Source organism: Limulus polyphemus, unplaced genomic scaffold (genome assembly GCF_000517525.1).
Source record: "Limulus polyphemus unplaced genomic scaffold, Limulus_polyphemus-2.1.2 Scaffold538, whole genome shotgun sequence".
Lineage (NCBI taxonomy): Eukaryota > Metazoa > Arthropoda > Merostomata > Xiphosura > Limulidae > Limulus > Limulus polyphemus.
In genome coordinates, this window is record NW_013666148.1 from 77110 (window position 1) to 100081 (window position 22972).

The following is a 22972-nucleotide window of genomic DNA, read 5'->3' on the forward strand; positions in this document are numbered from 1 at the left end:
ACAACGTGACGGGACAACAGTGTAATGAGTAATTGAACTGCAGTCAGAGAGAATATTGTTAAGCACGTGAGAAGTTCATTGAGAATTATAGCGCGACTGTTGAAATGAAGTGTATCGCAAAGTTATATTCAGAAAGAATAAACCAGTTTTATTTAAGAAAGGACTTGTGTCGCTAAAGTTTCGTCGGAACGAAGTTACGGAAAATTAACTAACGAACCGAGACGTAACACTATTTTTGATTGGTTCCATACAAAATGAATTTTATGTCGTCTAAAATATGTTTATGAATAACAGATTCCTTTTTGAGCGTAAATTAATGCGTTAGCTTATTTCTAGAAATATAGATGATAAAAATAAGAGCAAAACATACGAAATTAGAAGCTACCAGTCTAGTAACTGTGAAATAAACCAATTTCTATAGAAAACAACTACTTGTTGTTAATCTTCTCACGGAATGTCACCACCACAAATTTTAGCATGTTAATAAGTTGTAACATTTTCATCGTCCCTGATTAAAGAAAGAGTGAAAGAATCCAATATTTTATATAACGAATGATTCATTCCTTACAGTACAATATATAAACCAAAGCTGGTTAGTTTTGGCTTTAGGGGGTTTAGCTAATAGCATCTGTCAAATTCAGCCTTACTTTGTAATTAGTTTAGTACTACAAGATATGCCTGGACTACACATTTACATAATATCTTCTTCACTCAATACTGTCCTCATTTTATCACACATATACACACACATATATATTTATATATATAAAGGAAATGCAGCAATATCAAATTTAAGTTCATGCACATTTCTTACATATTAAAGGTTATTGTTTTTTTATTAATATGCTTAATTTGTGTGTGAACGTGTCTGTTTTCAAAAGATAACAATTCGATATAATTTGGACAAAACTGTTAGAGGTTTTTAGGAATAATTTTATTGGAAACTATTGCAAGATATCAAGTAGGCGGAGGACTGTTTACTTTCTCATCCTACCTATAAAATAATAGCTACTAGTGCGCTAAAATAAAGTAATAACATAACCTTCAATTGAATAAAAAGCAGAACAAATTTGATGTTTTTACATGGTTAAAACAATGTGTTAAACGAAATCATATTTACTGTACTTTGAAAGATTCTAAGTACCCATGCTCTTGAGATGTTGAACGTGCATTTGGACACCGGATTTTCAAAATGGAATTAATACATTTTTAAAAAGAAATAATCGCTTAAAGAGATTTTTAATATCAGATGTTTTAAAATATTTTCAACTAACACTAGTGTCGCTAATACTAGTTTGACAGGATTATGGTACCGATTCACAGTTACGAAGATTTACTTCATTTATTACTTAAACAAGATACGATATCGATAGGATGTAACTTCAATAGTCCAACGACTGCAGTGGTTCAACATTCTTTAAGCATGTTAAGTCAGTAAGATGTAACTTCAAATGTATGCAGATGGTTGTTTTTTGTTTGTTTTTGAATTTCGCACAAAAGCTCCCCGAGGGCTATTTGCGCTAGCCGTCCCTAATTTAGCAGTGTAAGACTAGAGGGAAGGCAGCTAGTCATCACCACCCACCGCCAACTCTTGGGCTACTCTTTTACCAACGAATAGTGGGATTATAACGCCCCCACGACTGAAAGGGCGAGTATATTTGGTGTGACGGGGATTCGAACCCGCAGATGGGTGTAATTCAATGTTGTATATATATATATATATAAGATACGAAGATGGGTGTAACTTACTTCAACTAAAGCCTACTTTAAAGTCGATATTACATTCAAACAGGTGATTTATACAGTAATTATATGATACATCAGTTCATCGATTTGTCATATAAGAGCATTTTAGTACAAGTTCGGAAAACCTTCAGGTTTTCAATAACGTTTATATTTGCCTGCAAGATTTACCACTATCATCAATCAGCCTTGCTGCTATAATGCTTTTAAAAGCGTCATAATTTTCGTTATTTTTCTCAACTCTAGTAGCAAATCGTGAAGTATACAGAGTTTGAGTACGTTATATTAAAAGGATTTTGGAGTTTGATCACGTCGTCATTACAGTCTATGTCACCACGACCAGTAATGCTCTATCATTTATCATGATGATATTCCTTTAGGATAGTGTCAATTGCAAAAGATTCCGTCGCAAAGTTGTCATATACAAAGCACACCCCTTCTCCATGTTGGCTTTCCATAATCTGTCTGTTGTATTGGTATGACGATTTCCCATAACCTGTTTCAACAGCACAATCGCATAGAAATACATAGGCACCTCATTAAAACTTGACCAGTATGCCTTTGTATGCAGAGCATGAATACTTCTTTAATTATTTAGTTGCTTCAGATATGTGATGGTTAGACGTATATGACGTGGAAGCAACGTGTATACATGTGACTTTTGTCGATTTTCCAGATTTCTTTGATTTACAATGTCGTTGTGTACAAAGAATATCTTCGTATTGTAAATTTAAACACATTTTTATAATCTGAATGTATGAATATTTTATAACAGAAAGGCTGTTAGACACCCTTCCTAATAGAACGCTAATGAATAGGGGAATATTCATATGTCTGTCGTGATTAGTACACTTAGAAATGTGAAGATTGGATACAGAAAGATTATTTGCTTCCTTGGATGCCCAGGCATTAATAAAAGTGCATTGTATTTCATTTATTTCATTAATTTGCTGAAATGTCATATTTTTTGTAGCAAACTAAAATAAAACGTTAATAGTTACGTAAAAGGTAAATTCAAAACCAGCCCCATTAAATTACCGAAGCCCGCCTCCAGTGGCACAGCGGTATGTCTGCGGACTTACAACGCTAGAATCCGGGTTTCGATACCCGTGGTGGGCAGAGCACAGATAGCCCATTGTGTATCTTTATGCTTAATTACAAACAAACAAACAAATTACGGAAAATTGTTTGTTTAGGATATATTATACATGCAAAGGGACATCGGCGTTAACTGTCCGTAATGTTGAATTTATAGACTAGAAGAAAGACAGCTAGTCAACAACATCCATTGTTAACTCTTGGGCTGCTCTATTCGAATAGTGCGATCTGACAGTTGCTCTTATAACGCACACAAAGCCTAAGAGTGCGAAGTGCGATTTCGCGGCAAGGGGATGCGAAGCGTCGACTATCAAATTCTCTGTCCGGTACACTAACCGATTGACCACGCCCGGCCTCGATATAAAATACGAGCTCAGTCACCTTTGGCTCATACCACTAAATTTCATTTGTGAACTTATGAAAATGACTAGTAGAATAAGAAAGATTACTTTAACACCTCTTTCACGATTACAAAACAGTTACTTCCTAGGTCCAACTCCACTTATTGTGACCTCAAGCCATTTTAGTCAATGTAACTATGATCTGTTGATACACCTGCTTCTCTCTCTTAATTACCACCCATCATGACCACTGACAGGATGGACGTCATAGCTTTCGAAACATAGTCTTCAAAGCTTTTGTTTTGAAGAAGATTTTGTTATTGCTTGTCGAGGCTCATACTAAAGCCTGTACCTCTAAATCCTGAAAACATCGTGTATATGATACGATATGATAGAAAGCAGATGATAGATAAAAACAAATATGATTTTTGAATTCAATTTATAATACCAATTATGTTTTTGATGCCGATATTTTCAACACATATTATATATATATATATATTGCATTCTATACATTATGAGTATTATTTAAATAGAGTTATATTGAAATATTTAATTTTGCACTTGTTGATTAATGAATGTTTAGTCAAATGTTAGAAAAAAAAGAATATACACAAAAATTCTCTCTTTACGATCACAAGATGCACAGCTTGGTTAATAAAATTTTAACCGGTCATACATTTGCTGCAGCTCGGTTCTAATTATATAATAGAATATCAAATAAGCTACTGTCAGTTCTCTGTGAATGGAAGCAAAATTCCTACCATGTTTATCTGTAAATATAGCACAAAACAACACATATTGCACAGCTTACTTCTAAAGACTTTTAGCTAGTCTACATCACCCACTGCCAACTCTTGGGCTACTCTTTTGCCAAGGAATAGTAAAACTGGCCATCATATTATAACGCCCTCACGGCTGAAATCCCAACATGTTCGGTGATGGGAATTCAAACCCACGACCACCCAGATTACGAGTCGAGCGCCTTTTTTTTCTTTATTAATCCACCCTCGTAGACCGGGTGTAAACATAAATACATCAGTGATTCAACACATCTCATGAATATGTCGATACAAATCTGGAGTGTAAGAAAAAAATAGTTAAGGTTAAATACTTAAGTTACATACAGAGAAAATTAGTAATAACAAACAAAGAAAAAATGCTGCTAAACTTAATTAGAATAAGATGATCTAAACTGATAAACATCAAAAATCAAAACATTATTATCATACCAAATCACGACATAGGATGTAACCCTAAACACCTTCACCTACCAAATGCCCAGAGTCGCGATAAATAGTATAAAAATTTGATAATTTGTCTCGTTACGGAAACCGTAAAAAATCGAAATAGATTTTAGCTTTAAGTTGAGCTTTAAAGATTTTCACAAAATGAACACCAACACCATGTGATAGAACATTACAACAAGCAGAATAAATCACAAACTTAGCTATACATGAACACAAGCGTAACAACCTGAGGTGATTCGAACTCAAATGGGGTAAAATTCCAACCAAGGCCACCTGTTCTTTTTCTTGGTCCAGTAAGCTACGGCCTAAAACTATCTTCAATAAACTAAAAACTAGATTCCACATATTCTGTACTCTGGAACATTGGAAAAACAAATGAGTAATAGTTTCTCGATCCACACCACAAAAGGAATATAAGCCCGTCGGACCACCAGGCCTATTTTGTACATGTGAATATAAAATTAAATAGTTTGTTTGTTTGTTTGTTTTTGAATTTCGCGCAAAGCTACACGAGGGCTATCTGCGCTAGCCGTCCCTAATTTAGCAGTGTAAGACTAGAGGGCCCCACCACCACCAACTCTTGGGCTACTCTTTTACCAACGAATAGTGGGATTGACCGTCACATTATAACGCCCCCACGGCTGAAAGGGCGAGCATGTTTGGTGTGACGGGGATTCGAACCCGCGACCCTCGGATTGGGAGTCGAGCGCCCTAACCACCTGGCCATGCCGGGCCCAAATTAAATAGTACGATGCATTTAATTTCTAATTTTAACCGAGATCCGAACCTCGGTGACCTCGTAGCTACGGCCATGCCTATGCATATAGTAACAATTTGACATCGCGTAAAAATGTCGATCTTGCGCTTTAATTAGAGAAATCTTCCCAATTACATGAAATAGAAATAGCAAACGCATAAACACAAGCTCCTAACTTATTATTTTGTAATAGAAATATAATTTGATGTTTAGAAGTTTATAATGACTTTCGCAGAAAACTTTCATGATTACTAACAAAGCCGTTCATTGTTAAATATCCGGCAGTTCAGTTCCATTAGCATTTATAATGGAGATGTTTCAGGTTACTTAAGTAATATTTAACAGTTTTCACTAGCGGACTAAATGTTACTTCAGCTGTACTGCCTTTCACTAGTATTAGCTACCACAGCGGAAACAATTTCTCGCCAGAAAAGAATTTAGATATTCTCGCAAACAATGACGCAAGCTGATAATAAAAACATGTTATTATGGTGACCACATGAATCAATTAAAATTACATTGAAAAATTAAAAACACTTTCAATTTAGAAAGTAAAAATGTGTTGTTATTAATGTTATTTGACGTTATGTTATATACGTTAAAAAGATGCGTTTGTTCGTTTGTTTGTTAAGTACAAACTACACAATAGGCTATCTGTGCTCTGTCCACCGCGGGTGTCAAAACTCGAATTTTAACTTACCGATAAGCCATCTGGGGACTAAAAATATAATTATAACTAAATAATGATAAAAGTATAAATAATTATAGAGTCGGTAGACTCTGTATGTAGGATTGGCCAAGGTACTCAATAAGCATAATACAAATATGTACGCTAATAAATCAACAAAGACAGAGATTTTTACTTTAAAAGATGATAGCCACTGTCTTTCATTTGTTCCTCTACCCAACAAGCCTAAAAAACAAGGAAAGAAACCATCACTAAGATACCAAACCAGAAAGTGACCAATCCACCAAATTGTTTATCTTTCTTCTTGGTTCAGTTGAGATAACTCTACAAGCACTTTATGACTAACGTCAGTTTAAACTAAGTCAACTCTATGTGTTTCTGGGCAGTGCACGATGTCATCACTTAGTCGTAATAACTAGTAGTAATAAAAAAAATTCTAGTGTAAACGATGTTATCATTACCCCATAAATTTAGTATTTGTTTTACAGAAATCTGGTGTTCCTTTAAAAAACCTAAGTACAGTGTGAAACAGGAATTACCAGCCAATAATAGATGAGCATTAGATGATTGTAACATGTAGAATACTTAATGCTTTGTACACTATACAATTGGTGTCTTTAGAGAGTCAACCCCTATATTATGTATGAAGTGAAAGAGCAAAAAATAAATAAATTTAATTTTATTACACATTCATAGAGTACACTAACTTTCAGTTAGGAAAAAAAAACTTCCCAAAACAAGTAATAAAAACATTTTGTAACTGTAAAATGATGAGGGGATGGCAGTGCCAAAAAAAAAATGCAAAGACGAATATAGGGATGATGCAGATATACATATATCATTCCTACATGACTTTCAACATTAAAAGTTAATGTTAAACTGTAAAATGCATTCTTGACATTAATATTGCTGCAGTTGGAAGTTATATATTCCCGCCTGTTGGTATGCAGTTTGTTTATCATAATATCATGGTTATGTCAGGGTAGGCATCAATGTAGTGTAACTAAGAGCGTAAGACTTATGTGCAAGGAGGACCAAGTTGAGTCAAAACATGTCTTGACTGTTACAGACTTTCGCGACGAGGTCGCAGAAATTGACCGACCTCGTAACCATTTTGTACTTGTGCATTTTACAGTGTAACATTAACCCTTTGACTGAGGCTGCTATAAACACGAGCGGAATATTTGCGAGCTGTACCCTGTATACAGCACACTCACATTCATCTGCCGGAGACAGATCTTTTCCCAAAACGGCGAATCAGCAGTCAATGGGTTAAATTTTAATATTGAAAGTCATGTCGGAATGATTTATGTATAGCTGTATCATCCCTATATTCTTGTTTGTGTTAGTTTTGGCATTGCCATCCTTACATCATTTTACATTTATAAAATGTTTTTATTACTTGTTTATTTTCTTCTATGATGGTGTGCAGGTAATCAGATCTTGGCTCCACAAACGATTAATACAAAATAAATGCCGATGTTATATATTCTTGTCAGTCTTTCTCGTTTTCAGAAAATTCTGAATAAAAACACTTTCATAAATGTTGGTTTACTGCTAAGACCTTTTTAGAGCAAGTTTAAGGTAGCGTGTTCGTCATGTTGAACAGTTTCTTATGGACTGATCTACTTTTCTGTCTGGATGGGAGATGACGTTTCGGGCTCTAATACTTCACAAATCTTATTAACTTAAACAGAAAACATTTGTGACTAGAGATTTTATGTTATATACTTACTTAGTCACTGCATATACATTGATAAAATGTTCCGCAAACCGTTAAACAGTTCATTTTATGGTTCTAGCGATACATGCAAGTTTCCTAACTCTTAAATATTTTCATTTACTATTGACTGTAAAATTGCTATGGGTTATACATGATGTGATAACTGTATGTAGCAATGTCTGTATGCGTTATGAGTGACGACTTTGTAAAATTATAGTTTATTTTGTGTTACCCGCACGAATAACTGCTCTAAGTAACTGAATCTGTTTTCGTTATCTGTATACATAACTTTGTGCAAGAGAAACTGTATATATTACCCTGATTGAATAACCTGTAAAAAATTACTTTTATATTACTTAGAGTTACGACTGTGTACAACGATAACATTCCCTGTTATCTTGAATCACAGCGTTGTACAACAAACCTTTCCTGTTACCTGGAGTGATGTCTGTGTCAAACAATAGTTGTCAGAATTACAACTTTGTACAACAAACCTTTCCTGTTACCTGGAGTGATGTCTGTGTCAAACAATAGTTGTCAGAATTACAACTTTGTACAACAAACCTTTCCTGTTATCTGGAGTGATGACTGTGCAAAGTAATAGCTCTCAGTGTTATTTATTGTGAAGACGGTGCACAGAAATAACTTTCAGCGTTATGTAGAGTTACAGCCTTGTACAACAAACCTTTCCTGTTACCTGGAGTGATGTCTGTATCAAACAATAGTTGTCAGAATTACAACTTTGTACAACAAACCTTTCCTGTTACCTGGAGTGATGTCTGTATCAAACAATAGTTGTCAGAATTACAACTTTGTACAACAAACCTTTCCTGTTATCTGGGAGTGATGACTGTGCAAAGTAATAGCTCTCAGTGTTATTTATTGTGAAGACGGTGCACAGAAATAACTTTCAGCGTTATGTAGAGTTACAGCCTTGTACAACAAACTTTTCCTGTTATCAGGAGTGACGACTCTGTACAATGATCGCTTTCAGAGTTATCTAGAGTTTGACTTATACAACATAACGTTTCTGTTATTTGGAGTAAAGACTGTGTACAAAAATAGCTATCAAAGTTATCTAGAGTTATAGCCTTGTACAACAAACCTTTCCTGATATTTGGAGTGACGACTTTATAAAACAGTAGATGTCAGAGATATCTAGAGTTACAGTCTTGTACAACAGACCTTTTCTGTGATACGGAGTGACGACTGTGTAAAACAATAGTTGTTAGTGTTATCTAGAGTTACAGTATTGTACAACAAACTTTTTTTGCTATCATTAGTGACGACTGTGCACAAAAAATAGGGGTCGGTGTTATCTAGAGTTACAGTCTTGTACAACAAACCATTCCTGATATCAGGAGTGACGACTGTGCACAACGATCGCCGTCCATATTATCTAGAGTTACAGCCTTGTACAACAAACCTTTTCTTTATATCAGGAGTGAGATTGTGTACAACGATCGCTGTCCATATTATGTAGAGTTACAGCCTTATACAACAAACCTTTCCTGTTATTTGGAGTGACGACTTTATAAAACAGTAGATGTCAGAGATATCTAGAATTACAGTCTTGTTCAACATACTTTTTCTGTTATCTGAAATGACGACTGTGTACAAAGATAGCTGTCCGTGTTATCTAGAGTTACAACCTTGTACAACAAACCTTTCCCGTTATCTGGAGTGACGACTGTGTACAACGATAGCTGTCCGTGTTATCTAGAGTTACAACCTTGTAAAATATACTTTTTCTGTTATATGGAGTGACGACTGTGTACAACGATAGCTGTCCGTGTTATCTAGAGTTACAACCTTGTAAAATATACTTTTCCTGTTATCTGGAGTGACGACTGTGTACAACGATAGCTGTCCGTGTTATCTAGAGTTACAACCTTGTAAAATATACTTTTCCTGTTATCTGGAGTGATGACTGTGTACAACGATAGCTGTCCGTGTTATCTAGAGTTACAGCCTTGTAAAATATACTTTTCCTGTTATCTGGAGTGATGACTGTGTACAACGATAGCTGTCCGTGTTATCTAGAGTTACAACCTTGTAAAATATACTTTTCCTGTTCTCTGGAGTGACGACTGTGTACAACGATAGCTGTTCGTGTTATCTAGAGTTACAACCTTGTAAAATATACTTTTCCTGTTATCAGGAGTGAAGACTGTGCATAAAAATAGCTGTACATATTATCAACAGTTATAGACTTACACGACAAACCCTGTTATCTAGATTGACGTCTCTGTGTGTGTGTGTATGTGTGCGTGTAATAATAGCTGTTGGTGTTTTAGAGTGGCGACTCTATATAATAATACCTTTCCGTATCATGTGTAGCGAGAACCGTGTGCAACAATAGTTGTCGGTGCTTTGTAGAGTGCACGCTAATCACTGACCCGAACTCGGTCTTATATCTAAAGTAAATACTGTATGTAACAATATCTTGAGCGACGACTGTTCATACAACACAGCTTCCTGTGTTATTCACTTGGAGTGATTATTTTGCACAGCTGTAGCACCATTCCAAGTTAACAATAGTGATGACCTTACACAATTATAGTTTTCTATATTACTTGGAGTAAAACTATGTGCAGCAATATCTGTCTGTATTGTTTAAAGTGATGGCATTGTTCATTATCCCACTCTACATTAACGACTATGTGCAACATTTCTGCTCTTAATTGGAATGTAATATTTGTATGACAGGTAACTTGGGCCATTCGTGTGTGTGTAATAGACTTTGCTCTTGGTTATAAAATCCTTAATGAGTTGGTAAATATTCTTATATTACATCAATACAATTAGATTATAAGATATTTAAGGAGTTAGTAACATACATATGTTTCTATTTCATCACTTAATTTAAAAATTATACGGAATATTTTCTGCTAGGATTTAAGAAACTAGACAAAGCTGTTACACATGCTGCAGTGTTTCAGAATAGTTTTTCTTTCTGTAAGCTTTTGATAGCTTTTTTGTTTAATCGGTCGTTTAGCTTTGATAATCAACTCTGTCAACAAATTATTATCAGATTATTTCAAATAAATGATGCCATAGCTACGACCATTTCATTTCCTAAATCTGTCCGATTTTTGAAAATTCGTTTTGTCACTAATGAATAAAGATTAGAAAAAATGTAAGATACAATAGTGGAGATATACAAAAGAGTTACATTAATGAACATTACCTTCTAACTCACACAGAAGAGTCACATTACTGAACATTATCTTATAAATCACACAGTAAAGTTACATTCTTCCTGAAAAATATATTCTAAGTTACACAGAAGAGTTACATTACTCAACATTGCCTTCTAAGTCACACAGAAAGTTACATTACTGAACAATATATTCCAAGTCACACAGAAAAGTTACATTACTGAACAATATATTCCAAGTCACACAGAAGAGTTACATTACTGAACAATATATTCCAAGTCACACAGAAGAGTTACATTAACGAACATTACCTTCTAACTCGCACAGAAGAGTGGTATTAATGAACATTTTTAAAAAGTCACATAAAAATCTACGTTACTAAACATTACCTTCTACATTCTATCAGATATATTAAATGAACTGAGAACAATGTTTCAATTAGTGTTTGGGGGTTCCTGGGTTCTAATAATATAATTTTAGAGGAAATATATTACATTGCTATGATGTAAAATATTTTGAAAAGTTCGCATACTTATTTCTCTATTCTGTAGCATTATAGATTCATTTCGTTCAGTATATATGCATATATATATATATATCTACCTCCAGTAATATCCATGGTTGATTAATTAATAACATATTCATTTGTTTTATATTTGGCCCGGCATGGCCAGGTGGTTACGACACTCGACTCGCAATTTGAGGGTCGCGGGTTCTAATCCCCGTCCCACCAAATATGCTCTCCCTTTCAGCTGTAAGGGAGTTATAATTGACGGTCAATCCCACTAGTCGTTGGTAGATTAAGGACGTATCGGCTCACCAATATATTGTTTTTGATAATACCTTGTTTTTAGATTAGTAGCTCGAGAGTCGGCGATGGGTGGTGATGACTAGCTGCCTTCTCTCTAGTCTTACACTGCTAAATTAGGGACGGCTAGCGCAGATAGCCCTCGTGTAGCTTTTCGAGAAATTCAAAAACAAACAAACTTGTTTTATATGCGAATTCATGAACCATCATAACAAACTTTTCTGGTATAAGCTTGATATATTTTATGTATTTATTTAAGTCAGTAAACTTTGATGTCGCTAGTCAGATTTGCATCTTAAAATATTTCTTAAACAAGACACACGTAGAAACCTCTCTTCCACTCATAACACACAAAACAGATTAAGGACGTATCGGCTCACCAATATCTTGTTTTTGATAACACCTTGTTTTTAGATTAGTGCATTATGGTCCAATAATTCAGTACTCGTAATGAATATGACTCGGATTACAAGAAAGAACAGACTTTGTTTACAATTATATTGTGTTGATTACAAGTAACTGGATGACACATAATGGAAATAACTGGAAAATCTGAACAGAACGGATTCGATGACTTTTGTTTCATAGTTAAAAATAAAAATACACTGTAAACAGAAAAAAATGCACAGTTACATGTAAATACAATAACATAAATAAAGAAATATCAGAAAATAATGAGTGAGAAATATTAAAACTTCCAACAACGGCAATTATATTAAAAAATAAACATTATGTTATCATGATTCTACGCCGCAAGCCAGCCTCTTTTTATCTTAGATTTAATACCTAAAATTATATTGATTTAATGTCTAACAGGATACTGACTTAATGCCTAACAGGATATTGACTTAATACCTAACATGATATTGATTTAATGCTTAACAGGGTATTGATTTAATGACTAACAGGATATTTCCTTGTCTATTTATCACTCTTACCTCAAAATGACAGATTTAAAGTATCCATTCACATAAGAAATGCAATCATTATAAAAACACACCTACATTAACATTTTAGTAACATTACAATGGTTTTAATTCATTCTCAAAAACAAAAAAGGATAAAATCTAATTCACATTTCTTAATTTTTTAGACACTCAATTTAAAGCACACTAATTACTGGTATCAAGTAAAATAGAATGTAATACACATACAACTTTTACGCCCATGAAATCTCTACGTGTCGTGACAGTATACAAAGAAGAGGAACGTTAACACACTAGAAAAGTAAAATGTAATACGAATACAACTTTTACCTCCGCGAAATCTCAACATGTCGCGACAATGAACAAAGAAAAGGTAAGTTAGCAAACTAGTAAAATAAAAGTATCACGAACCTGGGATGGGATAAGAATATCAAATATAGATTTCTGAAGAGAGCCAAACAGTTTTAGAAAATAAATGTTGCTGAATGATAGCAAACAATACAACATAAAGAATTTAATCCTTTATCAAACTTTCAGTATTTATTCCCATCTTAAATTTCTGAGAAAAGCAAAAAGAAAGTAGCGTGTGTGCGCGCGTGCACTGCACGGTTCCATTGCGTGTGCGAGTAAGAAGAAAGAAATCATTGCAAGTAGGTGTAAAGAGGATCCGATATCTTGAAAAAAACACGTTTAAAAATTTTTTCATTTATCTATTTTAATCAACGGAATCTTCTAGCAAAAGACAAAATATGAATTTACTGTTAAATGTTCTTTCATTTACGAAGGCGCGATGGAGATTTTGACAACAGATGTAGTGTTCTAATTACTGTTATTTGAGCGTTATTACTTAATACTGTTGAACAGTGACAATGCATTATGTATACCTACGATAAATGGTGTGTATAAAGCAAGCAATTAGAAATTGGCAATTATAGGTGATAGTAGTTTTGAACACCATGTTAAGTGCAACTACTGCAATAAACAAGTTAAGCCTTCCACATCCCGCATATAGTCTTGGCCTAGCACTCCAAAACCTCCGCATATAGTCTTGGCCTAGCACTCCAAAACCTCGCACATAGTCTTGGCCTAGCACTCCAATCCTCCGCATGTAGTCAAGGCCTAGCACTCCAAAATCTCCGCACATAGTCTTGGCCTAAGCACGCCAAAACCTCCCTATATAGTCTTGGCCTAGCACTCCAAAACCTCCGCATATAGTCTTGGCCTAGCACTTCAAAACCTCCGCATATAGTCTTGGCCTAGCACTTTATAAACCCCGGCATATAGTCTTGGCCTAGCACTCCAAAACCTCCACATATAGTCTTGGCCTTGCACTCCAAACACCTCCGCATATAGTCTTAGCCTAGCATCCAATAAACTCCCACATATAGTCTTGGCCTAACACTTTATAAACCCCGGCATATAGGCTTGGCCTAGCACTTTATAAACCCCGGCATATAGTCTTGGCCAAGTACTTCATAAACTCCCACATATAGTCTTGGCCAAGCACCCTATAAACCCCTGCATACAGTCTTAGTTTAGCATCCTATAAATCTCCACATATAGTCTTGGCTTAGCACTCCAGAAACCTCCTTTGTTGGTTGTTATCTGATATGTTTGGTCTACTGAAAATCAAATTTCGTTTAATTATAAATATTCTTGTAGTAAATTTTTTATTCTTAATGAGAACTTAAAGACAGTTTGGCAAATACTATATAAAATACACATTATAAACGATTGTTGCATCCAGACGCCTTATATAAGTGCATAATTTTGTTTGTTGTTAGGCACAAAGCTACACACAATGGGCCATGTTCTTTGCCAAGCGCGGGTATCGAAACCCGATTTTTTAGTGTTATAAGCCTTGCTACTTACCGCTGAGTCACAGGGGAGACAATTGCGTGATAATCTATGGAAACCCAAAGAATACACGTGTACCATCACTTCTGAATAAGCTTTGGCTTTAAAATAGTGAGATATTTGAGTTTTATTATAAAGAACGATTTATGTTGCCTCTCTCGCCATCACGTAGCATTTAAAAAATCAGTTCAAGTCATAATGGAGTTATATATATCTAAAATGACAAACCCCATTGATTCCATTATAAAATTCAGCTTAATGAATCTTTTTCGTCTTATCTGGATATGCTTGATAACGATAGAAAGTTTGAATGGTAGCAATACTTAATATTTTAATGACTCGGGAAGTAATAACTTGTTATGTGGTGCGCTCGCTAAAAGTAACGCAATATAAATTTGAAGTATAATACAAGAACGCTCGCTCCAAGAATATTATTTGGGTGTTCTATCGAACAACATTTGAAGTAAAATGGAAAACAAAATTAGGTCACAGTAGAAAATATTTTTCCAATAATTTATATTGAATTAATATAGCATGAAATGCTGAAATAATAAATTACAGTAATGGGGTTACATTACGAATATCGTACTTTGGTCAATAGCATCGTGTATTATCTTGGCAACGGATGATGAAATAGATACTTTTCAAGAGATATTAAATCATACACCGACCATGTTTTTTAATCAATGCAACAGCATATATGAATAAAGCACGTGATGTTAAAAGAAGTAAAACAAAAGAGCTTCCAAGAAATGATTCGAATAAGTATTATTAATAAGGATAATCACGTAAAAAAAACAACAACTAACTTAAACGTTGGCATCTAAGGTTACAAAGGAAGATAATGCACTATGATTACCGAAATGTCCAGAATCAATTACAACATATGTAAGAAACAAATTTACGCATGTAAATTCAGTATAGGTTGGTGTTCTGCATTTTTATAAGTGCGTGCAGTTTAACTTCAAGTAAAGCCTGGTATTATTACGAATATGCTGTTCTTTCCTTTTCTTTTAGTACAAACCTGAAGCACACAGTGTATAATCAGTTACTTCTTTGAGAAAATATACATGTTTGTTTTCGTAAATTGTTTCGGAAGTTCGTGCAAAGCTAGACAATGAATATCTGCGCTAGCCGTCCCTAATTTTGAACTAATAGATTAGAGGGAAGGTAGCTAATTAAAAGTACTAACCGCCAATTTTTGGATTTGACCGCCAACTTGATGATTTTATAACGTATACACGGCTTCGCAGTGCGGAGCGCGATTTTACGGCAACGGGGTGCGAAACATGGGCCCAAAGATTCAGAGTCTAGCCCACTAACTACTAATCCACGCCCTCTTAAAGATATAGATGTTTACTGCCTAAAAAATTGGAAAATATACCCCACTCTTAAACTTTATGAAGTACTTTGTTCAGCTCATTTAAATATTATTGCAATGTTGAAAACAGCACACGAGCTATCTCGAAGAGCCAACTACAAGGAGTTGTAAAAATCTCGTTCTAAGGATAATAATAATAATAAAAAAATCATTCTGAACCGTAGAAAAAAACAACATAAACCTGTCTCAAACTTTATTTTACATCATATTAATCTACTTGACAAAACGTTTAACCTCCTTGCGGGTTTAGCCTAAACACATTTGGCTTTACACTGGGTGCACTGATATTAATGAAGTTCAGACAAATATTATGCACGTAATGATGTAAATTCTAGTTTTTATGTATCTATAATAAAGTAACGATGACTGGATGTCAAAAAGAACTCACAACAAGGAAGTAATGAGAAATTTACGATTATAGAAAATTTACATTTAAATTTATTTGAATTAGTGTTATGAAAAGGAAAATAATTACAATAATTTTCAGCCGTGTTAAAAACAAAAAAAAGAAAAATTATGTGTACGTCTGTTTTCTAAACGTACTGCAAACTATGATAACAAAAAAGTATGACGTGTTCTGGAAATAAAATAACATAAAACAGTAACAGCTCCCTTCACTAGTGAAACGAAAACAAAGTGAAGATCCAACAGAATATTGTTTCCCTATTGAACACCAGAACAAAGCTGTCATAAAACTGGCGCTGAGATATTAATATATCCTTAAATCCTTCCTTTCTGAGGTAACAACTTTTAATGTACAAGTTTTAGTTTCCGTGTGTAAACACAAGGGTTAAAAATAAAGTGATTTGTAATCTGTAAAACTTTCGGCCAAACATGAAACTTGGACAGTTTTACTCGAATCAAAATTCTATAATTCTTTATACCATAAAGGGAAAATCATAAAGAGAATTAGTTGAGCCAAGAAGAAGGTATAATCTTTTTTTTTCTGACCAAATCTCCCCACATGAAGAGTTATGTTGCTACAGTGAGATCACAGAGCCTTAATGGTCCGTATCAAAGTGTCCATTCTGCTTTCACTGGCTAGCTAGATAGCTAATCTAAGCATTTAGGGACCGAGTGAAAATTACAGAACTGATGCACGACAAGTATCTCCCTCGATAGCTATAAATTTTCTTCTGATATTTTATTGAAGTACAATTATCGATTATTCATTCAATAGAGAAAAAAAACAGGTTCCTTTTTTGTTTTCGAAAACTAAAGTTTTTTTTTTGTAGTGGTGAAGAAACAACAACAAAAAACACGTACCTGTTATTGATAACCAAGAACCTTTAAGGGTGTCTAGTGCAGATGTATTTAAACTTTAAAAACTGAGCAAAGATGAACATAAAAGGCAAATAAGCTGAAAAACGAGAACTGTGGACAAAGAACAAATGCTTCTGATCATGCTCAGTAACTCCCAAAAGTTAAAGGAAAGGAATAAACAAATTTTATGACTTAATTTTCTTTGATAATGTACCTATCTTATAGCGAACCGTCGGACAGGAGAAGCCTAATTTATAGGGAAATATAACAGACTTAGCGAAATGGGATTATCACGTGACTGAATTATTAGTGTCCATTCAATCAAGACAAATCACAGGCACTGAAGCACGTATACAGTATAAATTATCCATTACTTAGTATATTCATTCTAGTTCACTAGTCTTAAAATCCAGGAAATATAAAGCGAAAAAATTAAAAAATATTTTTTTTTGGCCAGATATTTTCTGGGTAACGAACTAGTAATTTTTTTTTTTACAAGCGAAGATGATAAATTAGCAGAAATTCGCTATCAAAGGCCGCTTGGATAAGTTATTCTTTAATAACCTTTGAAAAATTACGCTTAACATCCAACTAGTCATATGAAAAAACGATTCTAAATCAATCTAATAGTATCCAAAAAATGGAAGTAAACTTGAGATGTGTTTTGGCACAACTTATAGGCCTACCAATGCTCGTCTTCTTCACACCATATTATTACAGAAGAAAACAATGCGGAATTTTTTTCCGAATAAAAGTTCATCAGACTAATATTTGAAATTGTTACTATAGCAACCAACAAATTGCGAATAAAAGTTTAGCATAAAATGAGTGTTTTGTACACTAAAGTAAAATATGTTTAAGCATCGTTACGAGTAAAGATATGAATTTTAAAAAAGCATATCCTGACAGCAATGTTTTTGTAGCTAAGCACAAAGCTACACAATTGGCTATCCGTGCTTTGCCCACCATGATTATCGAGACTCATTTTTTTAGTGTTCAGACTTTCCGCTGAGCTTACAGAAGTATACCTGAGTAACTAAGTTTCATTACTTACTTAGAATAACACTTTACGCAATGGAAAAAAATCTTCAAGATTACTATTACTAGGAGTTTTAAAAACTGTTTTGCTTTTTAAATTTTCAATTTGTTAGAGACAAGTAGGTATTCATTATTTGCACTTTACGGAGAATAAGTGTATTGCAATTTGTGTTTAGTAGTAACCAACATTAATAAGAAACATCATGGTCTTTTTTAACAAACAGTTAATAAGCCTTGATGTATTTTAAATATAATTAGGTGCACTAGTAAGCTCTGTGTTAAGAAATAAGAAAATATAAGACAAACTAATATAACTACGTAAGGTACTGTTGTCAACAGAGTCATTAAACATAGATAACACTAATTAGAAGATTGTAATCACTCCTGTATTTCTAGTTAACTATTATTTTTATTAAGTAGCATTTAGAGTGAGTTCAAAAGATAGATTAGTTTGAAGATTATTAACCATATGTATGTTAAAAAAGTTAATTAACAAGACAAGGTGATTATAAATTACTAATTAAGGTAAGCCATGATAAACACAATTTTCAATATAACGGTCCTGCATAGCCCAATGTAAAGACATTAAAAATGCATGGCAATACAGCTGTGAAGCCTCGAAGCAATAAGTCGTACACATTACAAAACAATCATTACAGTGTATGTCCCTATATGACAAAAATGACTCGTTATTAAAACTTACATACAGAATGTTATAAAATATTAAGAAACCTACTTAAATCATATTCATTTAGCATAGACGTTAAGCCGTTTAAAATATTAATATAATTTTTAGACTTCTTGTTTATTTGTTTTCGAGTACAAAGACATGAGAGGTTTTTTCACATCGTTTACTGTTTTGTTAGTATGTATACTTTCAGAACTAAAATAAAAAATACAATAATATTAGAACATAATGAACTTACTCCGAGGGACCTCCGTTAATAGGTGGTATCTGCTTGGAGTCCTGAGCCCCTTGGATAGCCTGAAAGAAAAGTACGAAACTTGATAAACAATAAAGCTATAATGTTTTAGACGCGCATCTTTGTTACCATGGAAACTACTGTTTGATATGCATGAGCTCATATGCAAATAAAAACCTGTAGCAAGTTATGGAATCTTATTTTTTTTTCATATGCGAAAAACTACTATGTGATGTAAATTGCTTTAATACAAAGGAAAGAATATTAACATTTTTTTTTCAAAACTTATTTCCATATTTGATTATCGTATATTTCAAGCACTGAGTCATTCAAGTTGTTACACCGAACTCGGAAACAAGTGTTGTTAATTGTACTTGTTCTTTAAGGTAGGAGGCTTAACAATCCAATATAATTAAGGTACACAAGTTTTTATGTCACCAAGTGAAATAATGTACACCCACAATAGTGGAATTGCTTCCAACTCACAGAAGCCGCTATTAACGGCAACAAAGGGCCATTCAACAGCCGCTGTATTAGGTTGCACGGGCTCCGACTGATGGGATATGGTTAGAAACCTTAAGGCTAAGGATCTTCGTCACACGTAATCGATGGAGAGATTCCCTTTATTTTTATGTTCTTTTCTGCTTCAAAAAGAAGAGTATTGTGGCTATATGGTCATAAGAAACCTGAGGACAGTGAATGTTTTTTTTCATAGTTACACATGACACCACTTACAATATAGAAGTTTGAAGTTAACTACAGCATTGTATATCCTTGGTTCAGAAGTTAACGTGTCAAGTTTTTAGAAAAACATTTTAAGACCAACAGCCCGAAAGTAACACAAGATCCGCGCCGTAAATAACCAACCTAAAAACATCATTTCTATGTATCTACATAGACCAAAGCCAAACCTTTATCTATAAAAATACCTGCAATTCTTGGCTTGTTTAATAACATAATTTTTGCTCTTTCTATAACAGATTTGAATTTTTGTTTTCCAATTACGAGTTTGAAATTCAATTTTTTTTTGGTGGAAATTACTATTATCGTTTTTACAAGTTGAAAAAAGTTGACAGGAAATTACTTAGATTAAGCCCATCTTCGCTGAACACGCTATTAAAGGGAAATGGGTTGTATAAGATAAAACAACATGAACATGCCAGGAGAAAGGGTTTGAAAATATAAGCACACGCGTTACAAAATACACCTTTTAACTATGATACACGCCTTCCTTACGAAAGTATAGAGTATTCTTTAAAAAAAGATCATGCATTTCTATTGTGAAAAATGTGTTAATTCAAGCGCATATGAAATAACAGTAAACATGAGACAAATTTACACTTTGCCCACCAGTAGCACAGCGGTATGTCTGCGGACTTACAACGCTAGAATCCGGGTTTCGATACCCGTGGTGGGCAGAGCACAGATAGCCCATTGTGTAGCTTTGTGCTTAATTACAAATAAACAAATAATAAACAAATCGTCTGAAATACTTTAAAAAATTGAACGACATATCAGAACCTCTTGAAATGTTTGTACCTTTTCAGACGAAAAAATGCCTTGTATTTGAGAAGAATTATCGACTTATTATCTTTATAACTTTATCTGCTTAATTTTAGAAACAAAATAATTCTGCGAAACCTAAAAAGATAAAATAAATATGACAGTATAGTTAATTAATATTAGTTTCCGATCTCAGCAAGTTGCCTATTTAGATCAACAATAAAAAGTCAACCCGTTAATGACTATAGCTAATTAAGTAACTATTCTTACATTTTTACTTATATAGATTAGACTGTAATATTACATCAGTTGAGTGCTCTCGCTGTTAATGATATTTTCAGCCGTAAATGCAAACTTTTTAAAATCCCCCAGAAATGAAAAATGAATTTTAATATGATGTATGCAACAACAAAATATTGAATTTTCTCTCTCTGTAACCGAACTTTCTACTTCGTAAACAATATTCTTATCACATGTCTCTAAAGTTATGTGTCGAAACTGTTTCTAAGAGGTTTGTTTATTGGATTTCAAGCAGAGTTATACGAGAGCTCTCCTCGTTATCCGTCCCTAATCTTGAAGTGATAGACTAGAGGGAAAGCAGCTAGTCAACATCACCAACTCTTGGGCAACGCTTTTACCAACGAAAAGTGGGATTGGCCGTACAATTATAACGCCTTTACGACTGAAATGGCGAGAATGTTCGAAGATGGGATTCGAACTCGCGACCCACAGATTGAGAGTCGAGCACCATTACCACTAGATCTTGCTGGGTCACAGGTTGACTGAAAGCTTGTATTTAATTATGGAATGTATTTTCAACATAAATAGCTTTAATTAAAATTTGATATTTAGATCCTTTTTATCGATGTAGCGTGTGCTCTATGAAAGATTCAAAACTTTCGTAATATAAGAAAAAAAATCCACGTAGAATAGAAAACGGCGAAATTGCAGTTTGACCCACTTTTCGTGTTCTAAAAAAAATCATCAGTGCTATCAACATATTCTACTAAGTTACTGTGCGCAAGGTGCAATTTTTTCAAGCTCAAATCTGTAAAAACTAAAACACTATAGGCTATACCTTGCGTGACACGTGGGTCCCTCCCTGTTGGGTTTTACATGGTTCGTGACACGTAAAACATAGATTTTATGGTTGTGAAAAGGTAGAATACGCAGTAGCCATAATTTGTTCCATTTCACCTGTCGCGTAGAAACACACGCTACTCACTTACCTGTTTTAAAAATAGAAGAAACTTTACATTCATGGCCTATTACTATGTTCAAATTTAGTAACTTATTGATTACCAGTAAAAACTTTATAAAGTTGTAGAGTGAACACCAAAACGAGTGTGAATTAGATAATACTAAGTTCAGTAGAGAAGATAAAAACTTGGATAAGCTTTTGTTAACTTCAGAATTTCGTGCAAAGATAGACAAGGCAGCTAGATAACGGTACCCACCGCCAACTCTTGTACGATGGAGTAGTGTAATTTGGCTCTCAAGGCGCACCCACGTCTAAATGTATGAAGCACGCTTTTTGTTTTTCTTGTGGCAAAGGACCGTGAGTCCCGAATCCTTGGATTCATAGCTTAGGCATAAGCCACACCTAGAACCGAGGTTATAGGATTGAGTGGCAGTGATGTATAGTTTGCTTTTACTGATACCTATCAGTTACAAAAATCATTTCAACCTACTACATACCTATTTCTTTCTTTATAACATTAAATAAACCTTACGCTTACTAAAATAAATACTTCCTACATACGAGAAAGCACACATTTATAAACACAACTGTGGTTATACTTCTGGTATTCATATTTTATGATACGACTTCAAAAACAAAGTTGATATCAGGAAAAATATTAAAAATAAATTTGAATATTACAGTAATAGCGTTGTATACACAAAGGAAGAACAAGTATAAATCATATTTATAAACGCAGTAGTTACCCATTATTTAATCACGGCAAAGAGAAAGATGGTAATAACAGCTTCTATCATGAGAACAGTAATGTATACAGGTAAGAGATGTATACTCAAGAAGAAGAAGGCAACAGAACTATACACCCTCTTTCTAAATCATTAGCATGTAGGGATTAGAGCATTAAACAAAACAATTTAATCACTAAAGATAAATGATAAAGAAACAGCGTGTTTCAGTCGTTTTCTTGACATCTTATTGAATGAGAATTCTACGAAATTTAATAACATTTTCTAAAATATATATAACAAGGAAGCAGCAAATATATAGTTTTGTATGCTGTTAATTATATTACAAATTGTCCATATAACGTTATTTTATTTTTCATCTTTGAAGATTCTGTAAACTTACCAAACACCGTAATTCAAAAATATAAGTCTATAGAAATTTTAGGCTTAAAAGATGGATATTTCTTTCAAAATTGAGTTTTTGAAACTTTTGAAACTGTGGAGTAAGATAGAATTTTGAATGGATCCAAAAACGTCATTAATATTTTTACACAGTAAAGTTGAAAAATAAAAAAAAAATCTTTTT

General features: G+C 33.8%; 1 protein-coding gene across 1 annotated transcript in view; it reads right to left on the reverse strand.

Moving 5' to 3' along the window:
* Positions 1–22972, reverse strand: part of LOC106458961 — a 101229-nt gene that overhangs the window by 61224 nt on the left and 17033 nt on the right. The window contains exon 2 of the mRNA XM_022385333.1: positions 18961–19019. Within this exon, the coding sequence (XP_022241041.1) occupies positions 18961–19019 (59 nt within the window). The remainder of the gene's footprint in view (positions 1–18960; positions 19020–22972) is intronic.